Genomic DNA, 17834 nt, shown 5'->3' on the forward strand with positions numbered 1-17834 from the left:
TCATAAACTCCACCCTCTTACAACACTAACCAGGAAGAGACTGACTCATTTCAGCTTTCTGTCAGACTGACTCTCGTGTCTCGACAAAAGCAATAAAAAATCAGCAATCAGTGGAGAAAAAAAAAAAATGACAGCAGACAGCAGATCTTTGTGGTTCTCGAGGTTATTCGTTTTTTAAACTGTCATTCAGGAAGTGAAAGTAAAGTTTATATTGCTGGAGCTCAAACAGTGAAAATGGCTTCAGCAGCTGAAGACGATTATATTTGTCCTGTATGTCATGAAATCTTCAAGGATCCTGTTCTTCTATCATGTAGTCACAGTTTCTGTAAAGAGTGTCTTCAACAGTTCTGGAGAACCAAGAAAACTCAGGAGTGTCCTGTCTGCAGGAGAGCCTCACAACACGAACCTCCTCTTAATCTGGCGTTAAAAAACTTGTGTGAGTCGTTCCTGATAGAGAGAAATGAGAGGCGTTCATCAGGATCTGAGGAGATCTGCAGTTTACACAGTGAGAAACTCAAACTCTTCTGTCTGGAGGACAAACAGCCTGTGTGTTTAGTGTGCAGAGATTCACAGAAACATGACAATCATAAATTCAGACCCATCAGTGAAGTGGTTTCATCGTATAAGGTAAGAGAAATGACTCTTGTTTCACGTGTAAAGAGATAATTAGTCAATTTAGAGGGAGGCCCCTAAAAACAACTTCTGCCCCTCCAGTGATGTTCCTGCTTCCTGAAACAGAAAGTTACTTAAATAAATAGTATTGTCATTTACAAACTGTACTTTGTGTTCACTGCCTTTGTTTTATAGTAGATTTTAATTTCTGAATCAGTTTAATATGAGATGTTCACAAAAACAGAAGAAATCAGGATTGGGCAAATATGTTTCCACATTGTATGATCATATCACTATCTTCACTGTAATCTGGTGTTTTCTGTGTTTTTGCTCAATTCTAGGAGGAGCTCAATACAGCACTGAAGTCCTTACAAGAGAAACTTCAACACAATGAAGAAATGAAAGGAGAGTTTGAGAAAACAGTTCAACACATCAAGGTGTGGAAACAGAATCAGAGTCATTTTCATTACAGCTGTAGGATCACTATATACAGTTATGATCTGATATATTTAATATAATGGATTCCAGTTTATTATTTCTGTAAATAATGAGCATCAATCTGCTTCTGGATCCGCTATATGTCGGTATCTGAGTTTATCTCTGATATTAATGATGTGAAGTGTTGATGTGTGTTGGAGATGATTGAAGTGAATGTGAATCTGATTTCAGTCTCAAGCTGAGCACACAGAGCGTCAGATTAAACAGCAGTTTGAGAAGCTTCATCAGTTTCTCAGAGATGAAGAAGAAGCTACAATCACTGCTCTGAGGGAGGAAGAGGAGCAGAAGAAGCAGATGATGAAGGAGAAGCTGGAGGAGATGAACAGACACATCTCAGCTCTTTCACACACAATCAAAGACATGGAGGAGATGATGAAAGCCAATGACGTCTGCTTTCTGAAGGTCTGATTTCAGATCATTGGTTGCTCATTGGTTCATTGATTGAGTTCTTGATGATAAATGGTGTGTTTGTTCTGCAGGAGTTTCCAGTCTCAATGGAAAGGTGAGTAATCTGCTCCTGTCTCTGGTCTCTCTGGTTCTGATCCAAAGCCACTGCAGTTCTGACTCCTGAATGTTCTTCCAGAGTCCAGAGCTCACAGCCGGATCCACAGATGGCTTCTGGAGCTTTGATTGATGTGCCACGTTACTTGGGCAACCTGCCGTTCAGAGTCTGGAAGAAGATGCAGGACATCGTCCAAAACAGTGAGTCTGACTGCAGAAGATCTGAGCTGGAAATGAGGGATGAAATTGCCTCAATTTTTTTTGAGTTTTGCCAACTTATTTGGGTTTACAGTGAACTTTGAGTTGCATTAAATTAAGAAGAACAAAACACTAAATATATATTTTTATTTAAATTAATTTTTATTTTTAATTTACAGCTAGCTATGCTTACTGATGATTTTTAACTTTGCAAACTTACAAAAATAGAGGCAATCATTTGCCTCAAATTTATTGAGTTAGTAGAACTTGCCTGGGTTTACAGTGTAAGGAAACACTTGTACGATCCCTGGTCTAGGTCAAGATTGCAACATAAATGACACAACAATGTCTTCATGATCACTTGAAAACTAACTTCCCCACAATAAAACTAACTTCCCTGTAACTCAAATTAAAGAAACAAAACATACAGCAACATAACCTAACTCTGTATCTGCCCAAAAAAAGGAGAAAAGCTGGTGGCCTGTTGGCCAACAAAAGAAACAAGGCACTCACCCCCTACGGCTTCCCAAGAAGATTAAGATGTTACAAGCATGGTCAGTAGGGCATTGAGGTTATAGACATAAGGCTCTCACAATCAAAAGATGCTGTTGGAGCATAAATCACAATGTGTACCAACATTTTCAGAGCACCCTCCAGAGGAATCCCGGGCAAATTTATAGTCCGGATCTCCCCTGCGGTCCAATCACCAGCAGCCTCTTATTATGCCCTGGACCAATCCTGAAAGAGAAATGGATAGCAGGAACAGCAAAACAAAGTATATACTGCTTCATAGCCGTAACACACTATGAAATGCCTGTGTTTTGCTCTAATCATTTAAACCAAGGATCCACAAAGAGCTTTTATCATGTACCAAAAGTTGTTGTTCATCAGGGGGTTTCCTTTAGAGAACTGTTTAAACCAGGAGTCTCAAACTGTCTGGGGGCCGTTGCTGTGATTGAGACCTCAAATGACCCCCGGGCCGGCAGTTTGAGACCACTGGTTTAAGTGATTAAAATAGACTTTATATATTGTATAGACACATAATGCAGACAATCCCATATTTATATAGACATTCCCAGAAATTACTCCTTAAAGTCTCATACTTGAGGTGTTTTACACAACCAGGCACTGGAGAAGGATCACGTCCAAAATATGTTGAGATTTTCTGTTTATAATAATAGTGTAATAGTGTCTAAACCAGTACATTAAGCACTTTCCTCCATCTCGTACATTCTGCTTTTCACTTCCTGCCCTCCATCTGAATTTCACGCATCATCAGAATCATGTGATTGCAAACAAGCTATTCATAATAATCTGTGTTGGTTCACTCTTGATCATTATATGAACATCAGAATAAAAGCATCTGTTGATTGTGTCTCATCAGCTCCTGTGATTCTGGATCCAAACACTGCGAATAAACGTCTCGTCCTGTCTGATGATCTGACCAGTGTGAGATACAGCAGGATTGATCAACCTGTTCCTCATAATCCAGAGAGATTTGACCTGGATTTCTGTGTTCTGGGTTCAGAGGGGTTTAACTCAGGAACACACTGCTGGAATGTGGAGGTTAAAGGGAGTTCATGGTGGATTCTTGGAGTAACTACAGCATCAAACCAGAGGAAGGGACTTGATTTCTTCAACACTGATGATATCTGGAGTGTGGAGTATGATGTGGAAGGACTGGATGAACCATGTGGTTTTCGTGTTAAACGTAAACTTGATCGTGTGAGAGTGAATCTGGACTATGATGGAGGAATGGTGTCATTCTCTGATCCTGTAACTAACACACATCTACACACATTCACAACCACCTTCACTGACACACTCTTTCCATTCTTCAGTTGTTATGATGGATCTCTGAGGATCTTATAGGTCAATAGTCAGTAAATGTTACTCCTGTAAGTCTGGATCTTCCTGCTTTCATCATGTTTCCAATATTTAATCCAGATCTCATGAGTAAGAGTGCTGTTGATCTGAATATCAGTACGGTGGCTGTGATTGGGCCGTGATGATCACATGACAGATATCCAGCACTACAGCAACACTCATATTGCTTTAATACAACAGATCAATCAACAACAAGTTTTCATTTATGTTCCACCTCACACAATTACACCAATTAGAGACTATTTTATCATTCATTTACCTGATTATTTCAGTCAGATGTGTGTGTCTGATCATTTCTGAACTTTTCACGTCATAATTATGTATATCATATTTTTTTTCTTGTATTACATCAAATCCCTGAAGCAGTAAATTCTACATTTTGAACATTTTCATTGTTTGTTCGTCATGAGACTAAATTAATATTTTTTTTTTCAGTTCTAGAAATGATCATTTGTTCATTGAAGTAAATGGATGTAAAGGTTCTTGCTGATCCACAACAATGTTGAATAAATTATAAATACTTAATATAGAAATACTTATTTCAGCTGTTCATAAATCTGATTCTCAGAACAAATGACTCCCTAGATTGACTAATATAGATTCAGAACAATGATGAAACATAGAGTAGATCGAGTCCATCAACAGTTGTTTCCTCTTCAACATTTCATTCAGTAATGTTAGGAAGTTTTGATTCATATGCTGTTTGATGATCTCGTTATTTTACATGTGCGTCAGCAATGCTTCTGTCACTCATTTCTCCTTCTTCTTCATCTGTTTTGATCAGGAGATTCAGTATTCTTTCAGAAGATGCGTTATAGCGCCCCCTACTGTATAACAGTGAAAACATGGTGGGAAAGAGTAAAGTGGATTTGAAGCAAATTTCTATGTACACTACAACTGGATTAAACAAAAATTCACATACTCAGAATTAACATATGTTTTCTTTATAAATCAATATTTTCAAACAATGTAAATTTATAATACATTATATAATAAAATGTGGAAAAAAGCTACCCATTGTGTCCTACCTGTCTTGTGTGTTGCCTGTTTTTTTATGCTGCTTCTTAATGATGGACTTGCTGCTCAGGTGTATGATCATCAAACTTTTCTATACATGAGATCATCAGTGGCAGATCTGAATGTTTTAATGTTCTCCTGCCATGGGCTGATATTCCACAGTCATTATTGTCCACATCAGTGCACTCAGATGGTATTTCTGCCGGTGGTTTTCAACACAGAGGTTCCCACAGATTTCAGAGAAAGTGAGGAAGAAGGGCTGGGATTTCAGGTGAAGCTGAGGCTGGAGGCGAGGAGTCATCGGGAAATGGCATCGATCTCTTCAGATGAGTCTAGCCTCGGTGTCTCTCTCTATAATTAATAATTCAATAAAATCTGAAACACAACTATAAGCCAAGTATTCCTAGAATGCTTAATTATGCTTCTGTCAGTATAAGTCAAGTGTGCTTAAATGTGATTTTAAGTATATTTATGAGAAATAGATAAAAAGAAGACTCTTATACACTGAATGATCACTGTACTATGATCCTCTTTATTCTTTTTATAACTGTTTTAATACATTCTTAATCAGTGTTTAGTCAATGTCATTTTTATTTGAGTAAAGTATAAATAATAAAATAATTCTTATATATAAATAAACTTGTGTTGCCTAAAACCTTGTTATCTCACATTCAGATACATTTGGCTTCTCCTATTTTATTTTATTTTTTTTAAATATGGTATAACATTTCAGTATATTGAGGTTTAAAGCTTGTATATGACAAGTTTTGTTTTTGCTTCAGTTTCTCCATGTGAGAATCAAACAGCTGCTGAAGTGATCATCTTAAATACTAAGATGCTTTAACAATGGAGGCTTATTGATCTGTTGATGTGACTGTTATTGGAGTAAATATGTGGAAGATTATTATTATTAGCTCAAGCGAGTCATGTGTCAGGGTGAATCATGTGACTCCTCTAACAGGAAGAACAAGTAAACGAACTGCAGGAGGAACATTTTAAGAGAAAATAAGTTTAAACGCTACAGCTGCTGTTCTCTTTGTTTTTCTTTTGACCAAACCCATGATATGTTTCATTTAAAGACTGATTTATTAATTGCTGTATTTGTTTTCTAAGAATCATTCTTCTTGTGATTCGTCTGGACTCACATTCACTTAAGATGGCAGAGGGACATTCATCACCTCCAGGTAAGAAAATATCTTCACACGAACTCAACAACTGTGTGCTGTTTTTGACATTTTGTTCCAAGACTATCCGATATGTTGAAGTTTTATTTTTAGGGAAAAGTTCCTATTGTCATAGTTATGTAACCTTTCATCTTATAGCTGCTGCCATCAGGCAGCCAGAAAAACAAGGAAGTTTGTCAGTCTAATGTCGGCATTAACAAATGAAGTATGAAGTATGGTTTAATTGATTAATTAATTGCTGTATAATTTAATATTTGTAATTTGAAAAAAAAAAATATGGAAAAGAACCTGTCATTTATTTAAAGTGTATTTTTATATTGGTCTAATAGAAAACCATGGTGTTCAGTTTGACTAAATGCAAATAACATTCCCCACAGAAAAAAATGAGAACAAACAATTTTGTTCAATCAGTATTTTTCTTGACACCAGAGTGATTGATGTGCTGAGTCTGCTTTTCACCAAATATAGCGATTGGGGGTTCAGTTTAGCGCCTTTTGCCAGATGGCATCTTGCAGTCTTGCAGGAGTGTTTTTGCATAGCAAACAAATGAGAACGAGTGTGGCACTTTTTCTGGAAAACCTCCTTTCTTTCAGCAATGTGTTTGGCGAACATTGTCTGTTCATTGTCTGTTCTCGTCACAATATACATGGTTGTTCTGTTCATGTTTTCAAGTCTATGTTTTGAGTTCCATGTTAATAATCATCACTACTGCTGTGATTAGATCCGTTCTTTCACCTTTATTCCAACTGCTCGTTGACAGAAGAACAGCGAGATAACAATGGATATAGCTGCAGCTCATATCCTCCTCCTTTCCCAGGGGGATCGCTCACTTGAGAGACACTCAAAGAAAGTTTTAGACCTTGTCCATCATTACAATAATATCAGCCTCTGTGTGAGCTGGACCTCGAGGGAGCTTCCAAGAGTACGTGGACTGGGTCCTTTTCCACTTTGGATCCCCCAATTCCTTTTCACATACTTTGTGCCACCCACCGCCACCGTTCCAAAGGATGCCTGAGCCCACCGCAGACGCAAAGCCTAAGGTCACCACAATGCCATAGCTGAAGCCTGACCCCAATATCATCCCTGAGCCTGAGCCATACAAGTTTGACCAGGTGCACCGTTTATGAGCCAGCAACATCATCTGTTCCAGAGGGATTACTGGTGGAGCATGAGGGGATGGTGTGGAGCCCTATCCCATCAGCCAAGTGCACTTGTTCCGAGTCGGCCAAGAGAGCCGTAAGAAATCTTGCCTGTCCTGTATCGGTCAAGGAAGCTGCTTTTAGAGTGTCTGTCTGTTATAGTTCATCAGCTTGACTCTGGACTGTCGCCCCGTGTGCTCCTCCTAGAACCTCCGAGCCTGTCACTCCACCATGGCTCCTTGCCCCCTCGGCTCCACCTGGGACCACTATCCCTCCGGTTCTGCTTTGGTCAGTCATTGATCTGCCATTGTCATTGACATACGGGCCTTCGTCTATGACTCGCCCGCACCCCTCTGGCTCTGTTGGGCTTTGTTAAAGAACTTCTGTAGATGTGTGATTGAAATAAAGTCAAACAGGTTATTAATAAGTGCAGCATGTAATGCTGTTTGTGGAGTTGTTTAATCCTCCTCTGCTGAAATCTTGAGAAATATAATGTCTTCAGTTGATTTCATCTAAGGCTGTGACTGGAAATAAGTTGTATTTCTTTCTCTTGTAGCTGTTTCTCTTTATTCTGTTCTTGTTGTTTCTCTTTCCTTTGCTTGTTGATAGCAGGTGTTCATCACTAATGTTCAATTTTCACTCAATTAATCACTGACTTCAACACTGCTTTACCATTACTTTTTTAACATTCTGAGTGTGGATTATATAAACAAATGCCTAGTTTCACAGACAATGCTTCAGCTAGTCCCAAACATAAATTCATGTTTGAGCTGTTGTAACTGAAAGCATATCTTAAAATATATCAGTGCCATTGTTTTGTCTCAGGATTCACACCAGTAATGTTTTTTTGTTTTTTTTTCTAAGGCACATTTATAAAAGTTACTTAAATCTCCTAATATAACTAAAGCCTTATCCTGACTTAATCTAAGCCCTATCTGTAAAACCAGCAGTTGGTTACACCCAACAGGCAGAGCCAAGCAGTCTGGTTAAAAATAACCAGTGTTATTGTATCATCTCATCAGACATTTAAGTTTGAGCCCATCAAACAAATAGAGCGAAGGCTCCAAGCAGATGTTAGTATTGTCAGTCAGATTGACCCAGCAGCTGAGTTACAAAAACTACAAAACACAAAATAAAATAATAATTATAACTCAATAAAATGACCCAGCTGGTTAAACCCAGGTTTGGGTTAAAACAATAAAGGTCAGCTTTTTTAGACTGTACATTTTGTTATTTTCTTACTCTTGAGAAGAATTAAAACTTGACCTTACCTGATTCTGATTTCATTCCATATCTTTATTTCAGAGATGTCAGAGATCAGCTCCAGTCCAGATGATCCAGTGATCCGGATTCTTCTGATGGGCAGAAATGGTTCTGGGAAAAGCTCATCTGGAAACACTATACTGGGAGAAAGAAAGTTTAAAGTCCAAAAACGTAAGAAGAAAAATGAAGCTGAAGTTTGTGAGGAAGTAACTCAGATGGATGAGAAGCAGGTTGCTGTAATTAATTCTCCAGATCTACTGGATCCAGATCTATCTGAAGAGAAGCTGGAGATGATGAAAGGGCAGCTGGTTTCTCGATGTTCAGCAGGTCTCAGTTCGGTTCTGCTCATCGTTCCTCTAGAGGAACCTGTGGAAAATGAGAAAGAGATCCTGTATTATATTAAAGATTTATTTGGTCCTGAAGTTCAGAAGTACATCATGATTCTGTTCACACATGGAGATGAGCTGGAGGATCTGGGTGAGACCATTGATGAATATCTACAAAACCAAGATCATGAGGATCTACAGCGACTGCTGACTGAATGTGGAGGAAAGTTTCATTGTTTTAATAACAAGAGTAAATCAGACAGTCAGAAACAAGAACTACTGCAGAAGATTGAAGAAATTATGACAGAAAACAGAGGAAAGTTTATCATGAAACAGATGAAGAGGAGTGACAGCAAGGAGACTCTTCGTGTCAACTGTAAGATGATTTGTTTTTTGTAGATTAATTAACTAATACATGCAGTTATTTATTAAGTGTAAGACACTTATCAAGTCAAGTCACCTTTACTCATATAGTGCTTGTAAGATTGTTTCAAAGCAGCTTTACAGGGATAAACAGGAAAATAATGATAATTGATGCAATTCTGCTGTAAAGCAGCTCTAAAAAGACAATATTGTCTTTATATACAGTTTATAGCACTTTTTACAATGCAGATTGTGTCAAAGCAGCTTTACAGTGATAACTGGCAGATAATTTTGGCTGCACAGCAGCTCTTAAAGCAAATGGTGTCATCCACTATAATGGTGTGTGCTTATGCCAACTCAGATTCAGAGTTTACAACCATGCTTTCCCAGGGTCTTACTGGATGTGCATGGAAAACCTGGCAGTATGAAGCTATATTAGGGCCAGAATCTGCATAATTTTTTTCCTCTTTCACTACTCTCAAAAGTGGGGTGACTGTGCACAGACCACACCCACCCTGCCAGCGAGGCCAAGGCACTCTTAATGCACAATGGTAGTTCTGAGCTGGGGTTGAGCTGCACTTGTTGACTAACTGTGATCAAAGTCACGGCACAGGCCCTTGGCCAAACAATGTCCACCTTAGTGGTACAGAAGGCTTACCTTGCAGAGGTGTGAGAGGTCATCAAGCAAAAAAACAAAACAAAACAAAGTCCAGCAGTTCTCAGCAGTTAGTAACAGACCGGTGAGCTCCCCCGACAAATAATTTGAGTTCCTTGTGGGCCACCCCCTGTCACAAATGGTGTCATCCCCTGCAAATAAAAAAAAACCCTCTGGCACAGCCTGCTCTATTGTGTCCGTCGCAGGAAGATGGCGCCACCCATCTCTGCTGCTGTTTAAGTGGTTGGTGAAATATCACCCCTGAGACGGGCGACCCGGAGATGGCTGGGGCTGCTCTTCCCCAGAGAAGGAGGACCGGACAGAGAATCCTTTGATCCACTGTTCCGCCTCTGGAGTTACAGTGGTACAAATTCTCCAAAAAAAAAAAAAGAGCAGTTCCTCTATCTCTGGGTCCCAAGAGGGCACGGAAAGCAGTGGGAGGCCAGAAACCTCAAAACGCTCATCCTCCTCTTTAACGCCAGCAGCCAGCAGCACACAGTTTGAGAAGGCAACCAAAGCCTCTCATGCCCAAACATGGAACCAGGTAAGTGTTACACAGCACACTCAGACCCCGCTACAGGCCGCCTCATAAGTGTCACAGACACGTCAGGCAGAATACTAATCACCGACACCTGCACCTCCTCAAGCACCTCATCAACACATGTATAAAGAGCACTCACACACACCACTCCAATTTCTGGTCTCGTTTGCATTATACTTACATGTATGCTTATCTTAAGGACTCCCTACTTTCCTGTCTCCAGCGTCTCCTGTTCTCCTCGAGTGGTTCCCCATCTCTGTGTGAGTGCTCCTTGTCTCCAGCGATCTCCAACTCCAACGACTCCAAGACCCATTCCACCTGCAACCACAAAAGGACTGTGTTACCACTCTGCACTTCAGTATCTCCATTGCTGCACCATTCACTTACCTGCACTGCCGATATCTCGTATTGGTTTCAATAAACACATCTACTGTGATTTCCTGTCTCCGTCCCTTCTGTACTGTAAGAGTAAGAGAGCTTCCCATGCAGCTTCTCTGCATCCCACCTTGCTGCCCCACTGCAGGTATGCCTATGGTCCCCTTGGTCTAGCTGGTACGGTCTCTGCGAGCCTGGCTAGTGTTGTCCTCAGTCTGTCTCGCTGGCTCATTCGGACAATCAGGCTTGGCTATGCAATTCAATTCACCCGGCAGCCCCTCAAGTTCAGGGCCATCCATTTCACTCCAGTAAAAACAGCCGATGCCCAAATCTTGTGTGTGGAGATCGTGGTCCTACTGCCGAAGGACGCGATAGAGCCAGTTGCTTCAGCTGATATGAGGTCAGGATTCTACAGTCCCTACTTCATTGTACCCAAGAAAAGCGTTGGGTTACGACCAATCTTGGACTTCCGAATTTTAAAATCTGAGCCTTCACAAGCTACCATTCAAAAAGCTCATGCAGAAACATATTTTTAAGTGCATCCGACCCCAAGATTGATTTGATTCATGTCTTGGTTCTTCCTGGACACAGGCTGTTCCTGCACTTTGTGTTCGAGGGTCAGACATATCAGTACAAGGTTCTGCACTTTTGTCCCTGTCTCCCTGCGTCTTCACGAAGGTCGTGGAGGGAGTCCTTGTTCCCATGAGAGAACAGTGGTCAGACCCCTTGTTTCTTTGGGCAAGAGTGCCCCTAGAGCAGGTGTCTGTGGTGTTCACAGATGCCTCTACCACCGGCTGGGGTGCCACGTACAATGGCCATGCAATGTCAGGGGTGTGGACAGGCCCCAACTGCATTGGCACATCAATTGCCTCAAGTTGCTATCAGTACATCTCACTCTGAGACAACTCGCCCGCTATCTCCTCCTATGGAGTCAGAAGTATCTGAGGTCGCTTTGTGCCATTCATGTCCCCAGTGTGCTCAACTGTGTGGCCGACAAGCTTTCACTAGCTGCACTCCTGGGAGAGTGGCGACTCCATCCCCTGGTGGTCCAGCTGATTTGGAGAGAGTTCAGGAGGCTCAGGTAGACTTGTTCAGACCTCAGGTAGGCCTCTCCAGAAACCTCTCACTGTCAGCTGTTTTACTCCCTGTCCAAGGGGACACTCGGCACAGATGCACTGGCTCGCAGCTGGCCCTGGGGCCTTCCGCAAACAGACCCTGTGCAAGGCCAGGGACGACGAGGAGCAGGTCTTGCTACCTTGAACCGGACCTGGTTCATAGAACTTTTGCTTCTCCCGACAGCCCCTTCCTGGTGCATTCCTCTGAGGAAGGACCTTCTTCTCAGAGATGGGGCATTCTTTGACACCAGCGTCCAGACCTCTGGAAACTTCATATCTGGTCCCTGGACATGCAGAGGTTCTAGGTGACTTACCCCCCAAGGTACTTAACACCATCACTTCAGCTCAGGCATGGTCTACGAGATGTGCTTACACCTTGAAGTGGATCCTGTTTATCGAGTGGTGTTCTTTTTGCCAAGAAGACACCCAAGAACGTTCGATCGGAGTCGTGCTTTCCTTCTTGCAGCAGGGTTGGAGCATAGGCTGCCTCCCTCCACCCTCAAAGTTCACGCTGTTGCAATATCTGCATACCATGACCACATAGATGGCAAGTCAGCTGGTAAGCACGACTGGGTCGTCAGGTTCCTTAGGGGGGAGAGAAGGTTAAATCCTCCTCGACCTCCTTCCATACCCTCTTGGGACCATGCTCTGGTGCTTTGAGTGCTCCAGACTGATCCCTTTGAGCCCTTGCAGTCAGCAGACTTAAAGATTCTGTCTATGAAGACTTTGCTGCTGGTTGCATTGGCCTCCATAAAGAGGGCAGGGGATCTGCAGGCATTTTCGGTCGATGAATTGTGCCTAGAGTTCAGCCCGCGCAACTGCCATATGGTACTGAGACCCTAGCCTGGCTATGTGCCCAAGGTTCCTACCACTCCCTTCGGGTACCAGGTAGTGAGCCTGCAAGAGCTGCCCTCGAAAGGAGGCAGACCCAGCCCTGCTCTGTCCAGTTCGCGCCTTGCGACTGTACATAGACAGAACTCAAAGCCTCAGGACCTCAGACCAGCTCTTTGTCTGTTATGGCGGCCAACAGAAGGGAAAGGCTGTCTCCAAGCAGAGGATGGCCCACTGGATAGTGGCCGCCATCGCCTTGGCTTACCAAGCACAAGGCGTGCCCTGCCTACTCAGGTTGCGTGGCCGGCTCTCCTGCTCAGATCCTCAGCGACAACCTAAAGATGCAACGCACCTGCTGTTCATTATTCGGTTGTTAATTCTGACGTCACTCGGCAGCGCTTCCAGATCTCATGCCACAAGAAAACAACAAATGGTGCTAATATACACACACAATGTGATGTAATACTTCCAAAGGATTATAATCATAACCTTTATCTCCATACCAAAATCCCAGATGGTCAGACAGTAATTCATCTTTTATAAATTGTTAAAATATTAATGTCTGTGACGCTGTGAGCACAGAGACTGTTGTGTAGACCAGTGGTTCTCAAACTTTTTAGTCAGCGACCCCTAAACTAACATCGACGAGAACTCGCGACCCACTACCACAGAATACACAAACAATAAACAAAAAAAAAAGTTGCTTTAAATCCACATCCTATGGAAACTTGTTTCCACCACAGAATTAAGAAAAAAATTGCGACTTTATATTATTTATAACTTTATAACTCGCACTGCAGGTTTATATTTCACAATTATGAGAAAACAAGTCAGAATAGCGAGATGTAAACTCGCAATTTGTAGATTAAAAAAAATCGCAATTATCTTTTCAAATATTTTGTTACGTGGCGGAAACGAACTTCCATAATATTTACTGTATTTAGGCTTACCTTTCAGTGGGATGGGTGCACTTGTTTTTCGGTGCACAAAAGCGTAATCTGTGGCCTGATGTTGGATACGGCTACTCGCAGATCATCCTCAACATCAAGACGTGATCTGTATTTATTTTTCATGTATGTAACAGCGGAAAAAGTCTGCTCGCACAAATAAGTAGAGCCAAACGGAAGCAGTACATCCATTGCCACACCGGATAACTCTCTGTATTCTTCTGCTACTGCGATCCAAAATTCAGGCAGTGTGGAACTGGAAAATAAAGTTTTTAATGTCCGATCACTGGACAGCTCCAGCAAAGCATCTTCCAGTTTTGTGGGGAGATTAGTCCTAGTTTCAGTGAACGGTTGCCGTATCCAGTCATACAGTTCGGGTTGCGTCTCTTTTGGAAAATACTTATGGAATTGTTCCAAAAGGCCGTGGAGATGACCAGTGATGTGTGTTTTCAGGTTGCAGAGACTCAGTCCATTCTCCTCCAGATGTTCATCCAGCTCAGGAAACATCTCCACATTACCTTGTTCAACTCGCTCAGCCCATCTTTCCAGCTTTTTCACAAATGCATCAATTTTCTCATTCATTGTCAAGATGTTTGTGTTTGGACCTTGTAATGAAAGATTAAGCATGTTAAGCCTTTCGAATATACAGGCCAAATAAGCAAGTTTTGATAACCAATCTGGATCTGTCAGGTGGTGCGCGAATTCAGATTTAGATTCTTTCAACAACGAGTGCACTTCCTCACGCAGTTCGTAAAGCCGGCCAAGTGCCTTCCCGCGAGATAACCACCGGACTTCGGTATGAAACAGCAGCGCTTCGTGCTGCGAGCCCATCTCGTTGCAAAGGGTGGCTAGCAGTCTACTGGTTACTGGACGTGATTTTATGTGATTTACAATTTTGATTGCACCTTTGAGAACACTGTTAAGCTCACTATCAAGTGCTTTGCTAGCAAGAGACTCACGGTGAATTATGCAGTGCGTAAACTTAACATGAGGAGCCACTTCTAAAACCTTTGCCTTGAGTCCCTTGTTTTTACCTACCATTGCACCTGCACCATCAGTACATACGCTAACACAGTTATCCCATGAAAGTCGCATCTCTTTTAGTCTGGTGTCCAGCTTGTTGAAAATGTCACTGCCGGTACAAGTCCCCTCCAGCACAGAGCAGAAGAGCATGTCCTCGTGCATTTTTCCATCAAAAGTGTATCTGATGAATGCCAGCAACTGAGAAGAATTAGACACATCGGTAGATTCGTCGACCTGTAACGCATATTTCTTTCCATTTAACCTATTAATCAATTGACTCTTAATGTCTTTTGAAATATCATGAATACGACGAGCTATCGTGTCATTCGACAATGGGACAGTCATAAGCTCATTTGCAATTTTCTCACCATGCATGGCCCGACACATAGCCACAGCTGCGGGCTTAATCAAGGTTTCCCCGATCGTGTGTGGCTTTTTGGACTGTGCTATCAGGTATGCTACCTCATAAGATGCCTTCAGAGCATTAGCAGTAATTTAGGTTAGTAAAATAGGTTTTTCAACACAAGCAGGGTGTTTTGTCTCCAAATGTCTCTGCATTTTTCCAGGCTTCATACTTTCATGGGCAAGCACTTCTGAACATATTACACACTGAGGATGGTCCACATCGTTGACAGTAGCGCAAGTGAATCCATACTTTATGAATTCCTCTTGATATTTCCGACGTTTCCTACATTGGTCAGAAGGGGTCTTGCTCTTGTGTTTTGTAGAGGTACACAGTTCAGATGATTCAGGCAGACTGTCCACAATTTCCTCAACATTTTTAACCTTGCGAATTACAAATTTATCCATTCTTGCAGTTGCAGTTTCCACGTGCAGTTGCGTGCAGTATTGATAACTAGCGATCAGTCGCCGCACGGTGACGTCATATATTAGAGTCACGAAATATTATTTAATTTAAAAAAACAACAACCTTCTAATCAATTCTGTCTTTAGAAATCAAAAAACATTTATTTGTAATCTTAATTTTTTAGTATTGAAAAATATTTTTTGTAATCAGAAAATACAGATTTTTTTTCAAACCAACTCGCGACCCCTTGAAATCATTCGGGGGTCGCGACCCCCAGTTTGAGAACCACTGGTGTAGACTATAAGTATTTTAAATGTTTAACTTTAAAATGTTAAATGTTTAATACGAATAAATAGTGCTCATAAACAGCCGTGGAGATGCCATTCTCAAGTGAAACGAGTTGAGGCTTGGACCCAGAAATGGCATTCCTTATGTCACGGCTTAACAAGCGGATATACCTGTGCAGAGCAGGGCGGAGCAAATAATTGCATGCCAATGTGCACTAGCTTGTTTTAGTTACACTTGAAGTAGATTGGCCTCTCTAGCAAGATTCCTATTCGTCCTTTAGGACAGAGGACCTGCAGGCATTTTCAGTCGACAAATTGTGCTTAGAGTTCGGGCCAGGCAATGCTCACATGGTACCGGGGTGGCTATGTGCCCAAGGTTACTACCACTCCCTTCAGGGACCAGGTAGTGAGTTTATACCTTTGTAACTGAGACGTTCCTCTTTATAGAAGTGGTGTGGACTCTGCTATACATTTATATATTTAGAACAATTTTTAGAACTATATCTTTATCCTTATCATTTTAGTTGTTGTCCTTGGTGTGAAAGAGCTTTTAATAAGGCAACAATTTAATTAAATAACACATAAATGTGATTAGATGTTTCTGTTGTAGTTTCAGGAGAGTCTCCAGCAGAAGATACAGATGAGATTCATGTGATCCCCAAGAGGAAAGACCAGATTAGGCTGGTTCTGCTGGGAAAAACTGGATCTGGGAAAAGTGCTACCGGAAACACCATCATTGGCAGAAACGTGTTTAAATCTACAGCCAGTACAAACTCTCAGACAAAACAGTGTCATTCAGAAACTAGAGTGAGGATGGGTAAAGAGATCTCAGTCATCGACACACCTGGACTTTATGATAATGAACTCAGTGAGGAAGTCGTTATGAAAGAAATAGTGAAATGCATAACTTATGCTTCTCCTGGACCACACGCTTTTATTATTGTAATTAAAGTGGGTCGATTCACGGAGGAGCAGAAAAAAACGGTGGAGAAACTCAAAGAAGTGTTTGGAGAGAAAATAGTAAAATACACCATGATCATCTTCACTCACAAGGATGAATTGGAGGAAAATAAAACCATTGAGCAGTACCTACAGCACTGTGATCCAGATCTTCAAAAACTCATACAGAGTTGTGGGAATCGATTCTTCTTTCTGGACAACAAGTCTGCCAGTTTCCCACAGTTCACAGATCTGATCAGTAAAATAGAGAAGATGGTGGAAGAGAATGGAGGGACACACTTCACCAATGACATGTTTGAGAGAACAGAGAAATGCATTCAGGAGATTCAGAAAGTGAAACTACATGAGAAAGTGAGGCAGTACAGACTGGAGAACAAACGGGTCACTCGAATAGAATGGAAGATATACTGGAGTTTCACAGTTAAGTCACGAGATGACAGTCAGGTTGAGATTATTAATCTAATATGCAAATATGCTTCAACTGTCCATCTGGAGAGAAAATTCGCAACAAACCCTGAATTTATTCCTATAGAAGAAATAAAGTCTATAATAATCAGGGTCATGCAGAAACTTGCAAAAGAGAGTATGCAAACTTTTTCTTAAAACTTGTAAGAATAATTGTTTGAAATATTTATTTTATTGTGTGACCCTGATAGAAGATAAGTGGATTAGCTATATCTGAATGTATTCTTTGAGAAAACTGTCAGCTGACTAATAAAAGCGATTGTTAACCCCTTCACGGGTTATATCTGGAAACCTGATGAAACAGAGATGTTAATTTAAGAGGAAAATAAAACCTTATTTTATTTTATGTATTTATTTATTTTTAATTTTTGCCTTTCTGGTCACTGGACACGCTTTCAAGATTTGTTTTGCTGTTTTGTCTCATTTCATTGCTCAATAATGATAATTGTGTTACCGAGCACATGGTGTCTTTAATGGATCCATGTTTTTTGTGAGTGTGTTTTAATCAATTGAGTTAAATGCTGGTTTAAATTAACTGAATTTAGTTATTTAGTTATTTTTTTATTAAATGTCTATGTTAAAGTAGCAAGGTATATTTTAGCTAAAGCCCAGTATAAGTTATTTGTTTATAAAGGTATCATGTGTAATATGTGAGTATTTTAATGTTAATATTTTGTTAACTTTGTGAATATTGTTTCATTGGTGAATTATCAATTTTGCAGAAAGGAACTTGAAGAGAATTTGATTGATTTAAAAGGATAAATCATTTTAAGTGTCACGATTGCCCTGTGTCTGTGTTCATGGACTCTTATTTTGTATTTCTTGTGTCTTAATGATTC

General features: G+C 40.9%; 2 protein-coding genes across 2 annotated transcripts; both read left to right on the forward strand.

The window, feature by feature from the left end:
* Window positions 1-233: 233 nt before the first annotated feature.
* On the forward strand, window positions 234-4706 carry LOC137017001 (zinc-binding protein A33-like). Its single transcript, XM_067380877.1, has 6 exons — window positions 234-627; window positions 954-1049; window positions 1282-1512; window positions 1590-1612; window positions 1694-1812; window positions 3194-4706. The coding sequence occupies exons 1-6, from the start codon at window positions 235-237 to the stop codon at window positions 3679-3681; spliced, it is 1350 nt and encodes a 449-aa protein (XP_067236978.1). The 5' UTR covers window position 234; the 3' UTR covers window positions 3682-4706.
* Window positions 4707-5679: 973 nt separating this feature from the next.
* Window positions 5680-17624, forward strand: LOC137016999 (GTPase IMAP family member 7-like). The gene is made up of 3 exons (XM_067380876.1): window positions 5680-5897; window positions 8342-9001; window positions 16181-17624. The coding sequence occupies exons 1-3, from the start codon at window positions 5870-5872 to the stop codon at window positions 17131-17133; spliced, it is 1641 nt and encodes a 546-aa protein (XP_067236977.1). The 5' UTR covers window positions 5680-5869; the 3' UTR covers window positions 17134-17624.
* The last annotated feature ends 210 nt before the right edge of the window (window positions 17625-17834 follow it).

Source organism: Chanodichthys erythropterus, chromosome 3 (assembly GCF_024489055.1).
Source record: "Chanodichthys erythropterus isolate Z2021 chromosome 3, ASM2448905v1, whole genome shotgun sequence".
Lineage (NCBI taxonomy): Eukaryota > Metazoa > Chordata > Actinopteri > Cypriniformes > Xenocyprididae > Chanodichthys > Chanodichthys erythropterus.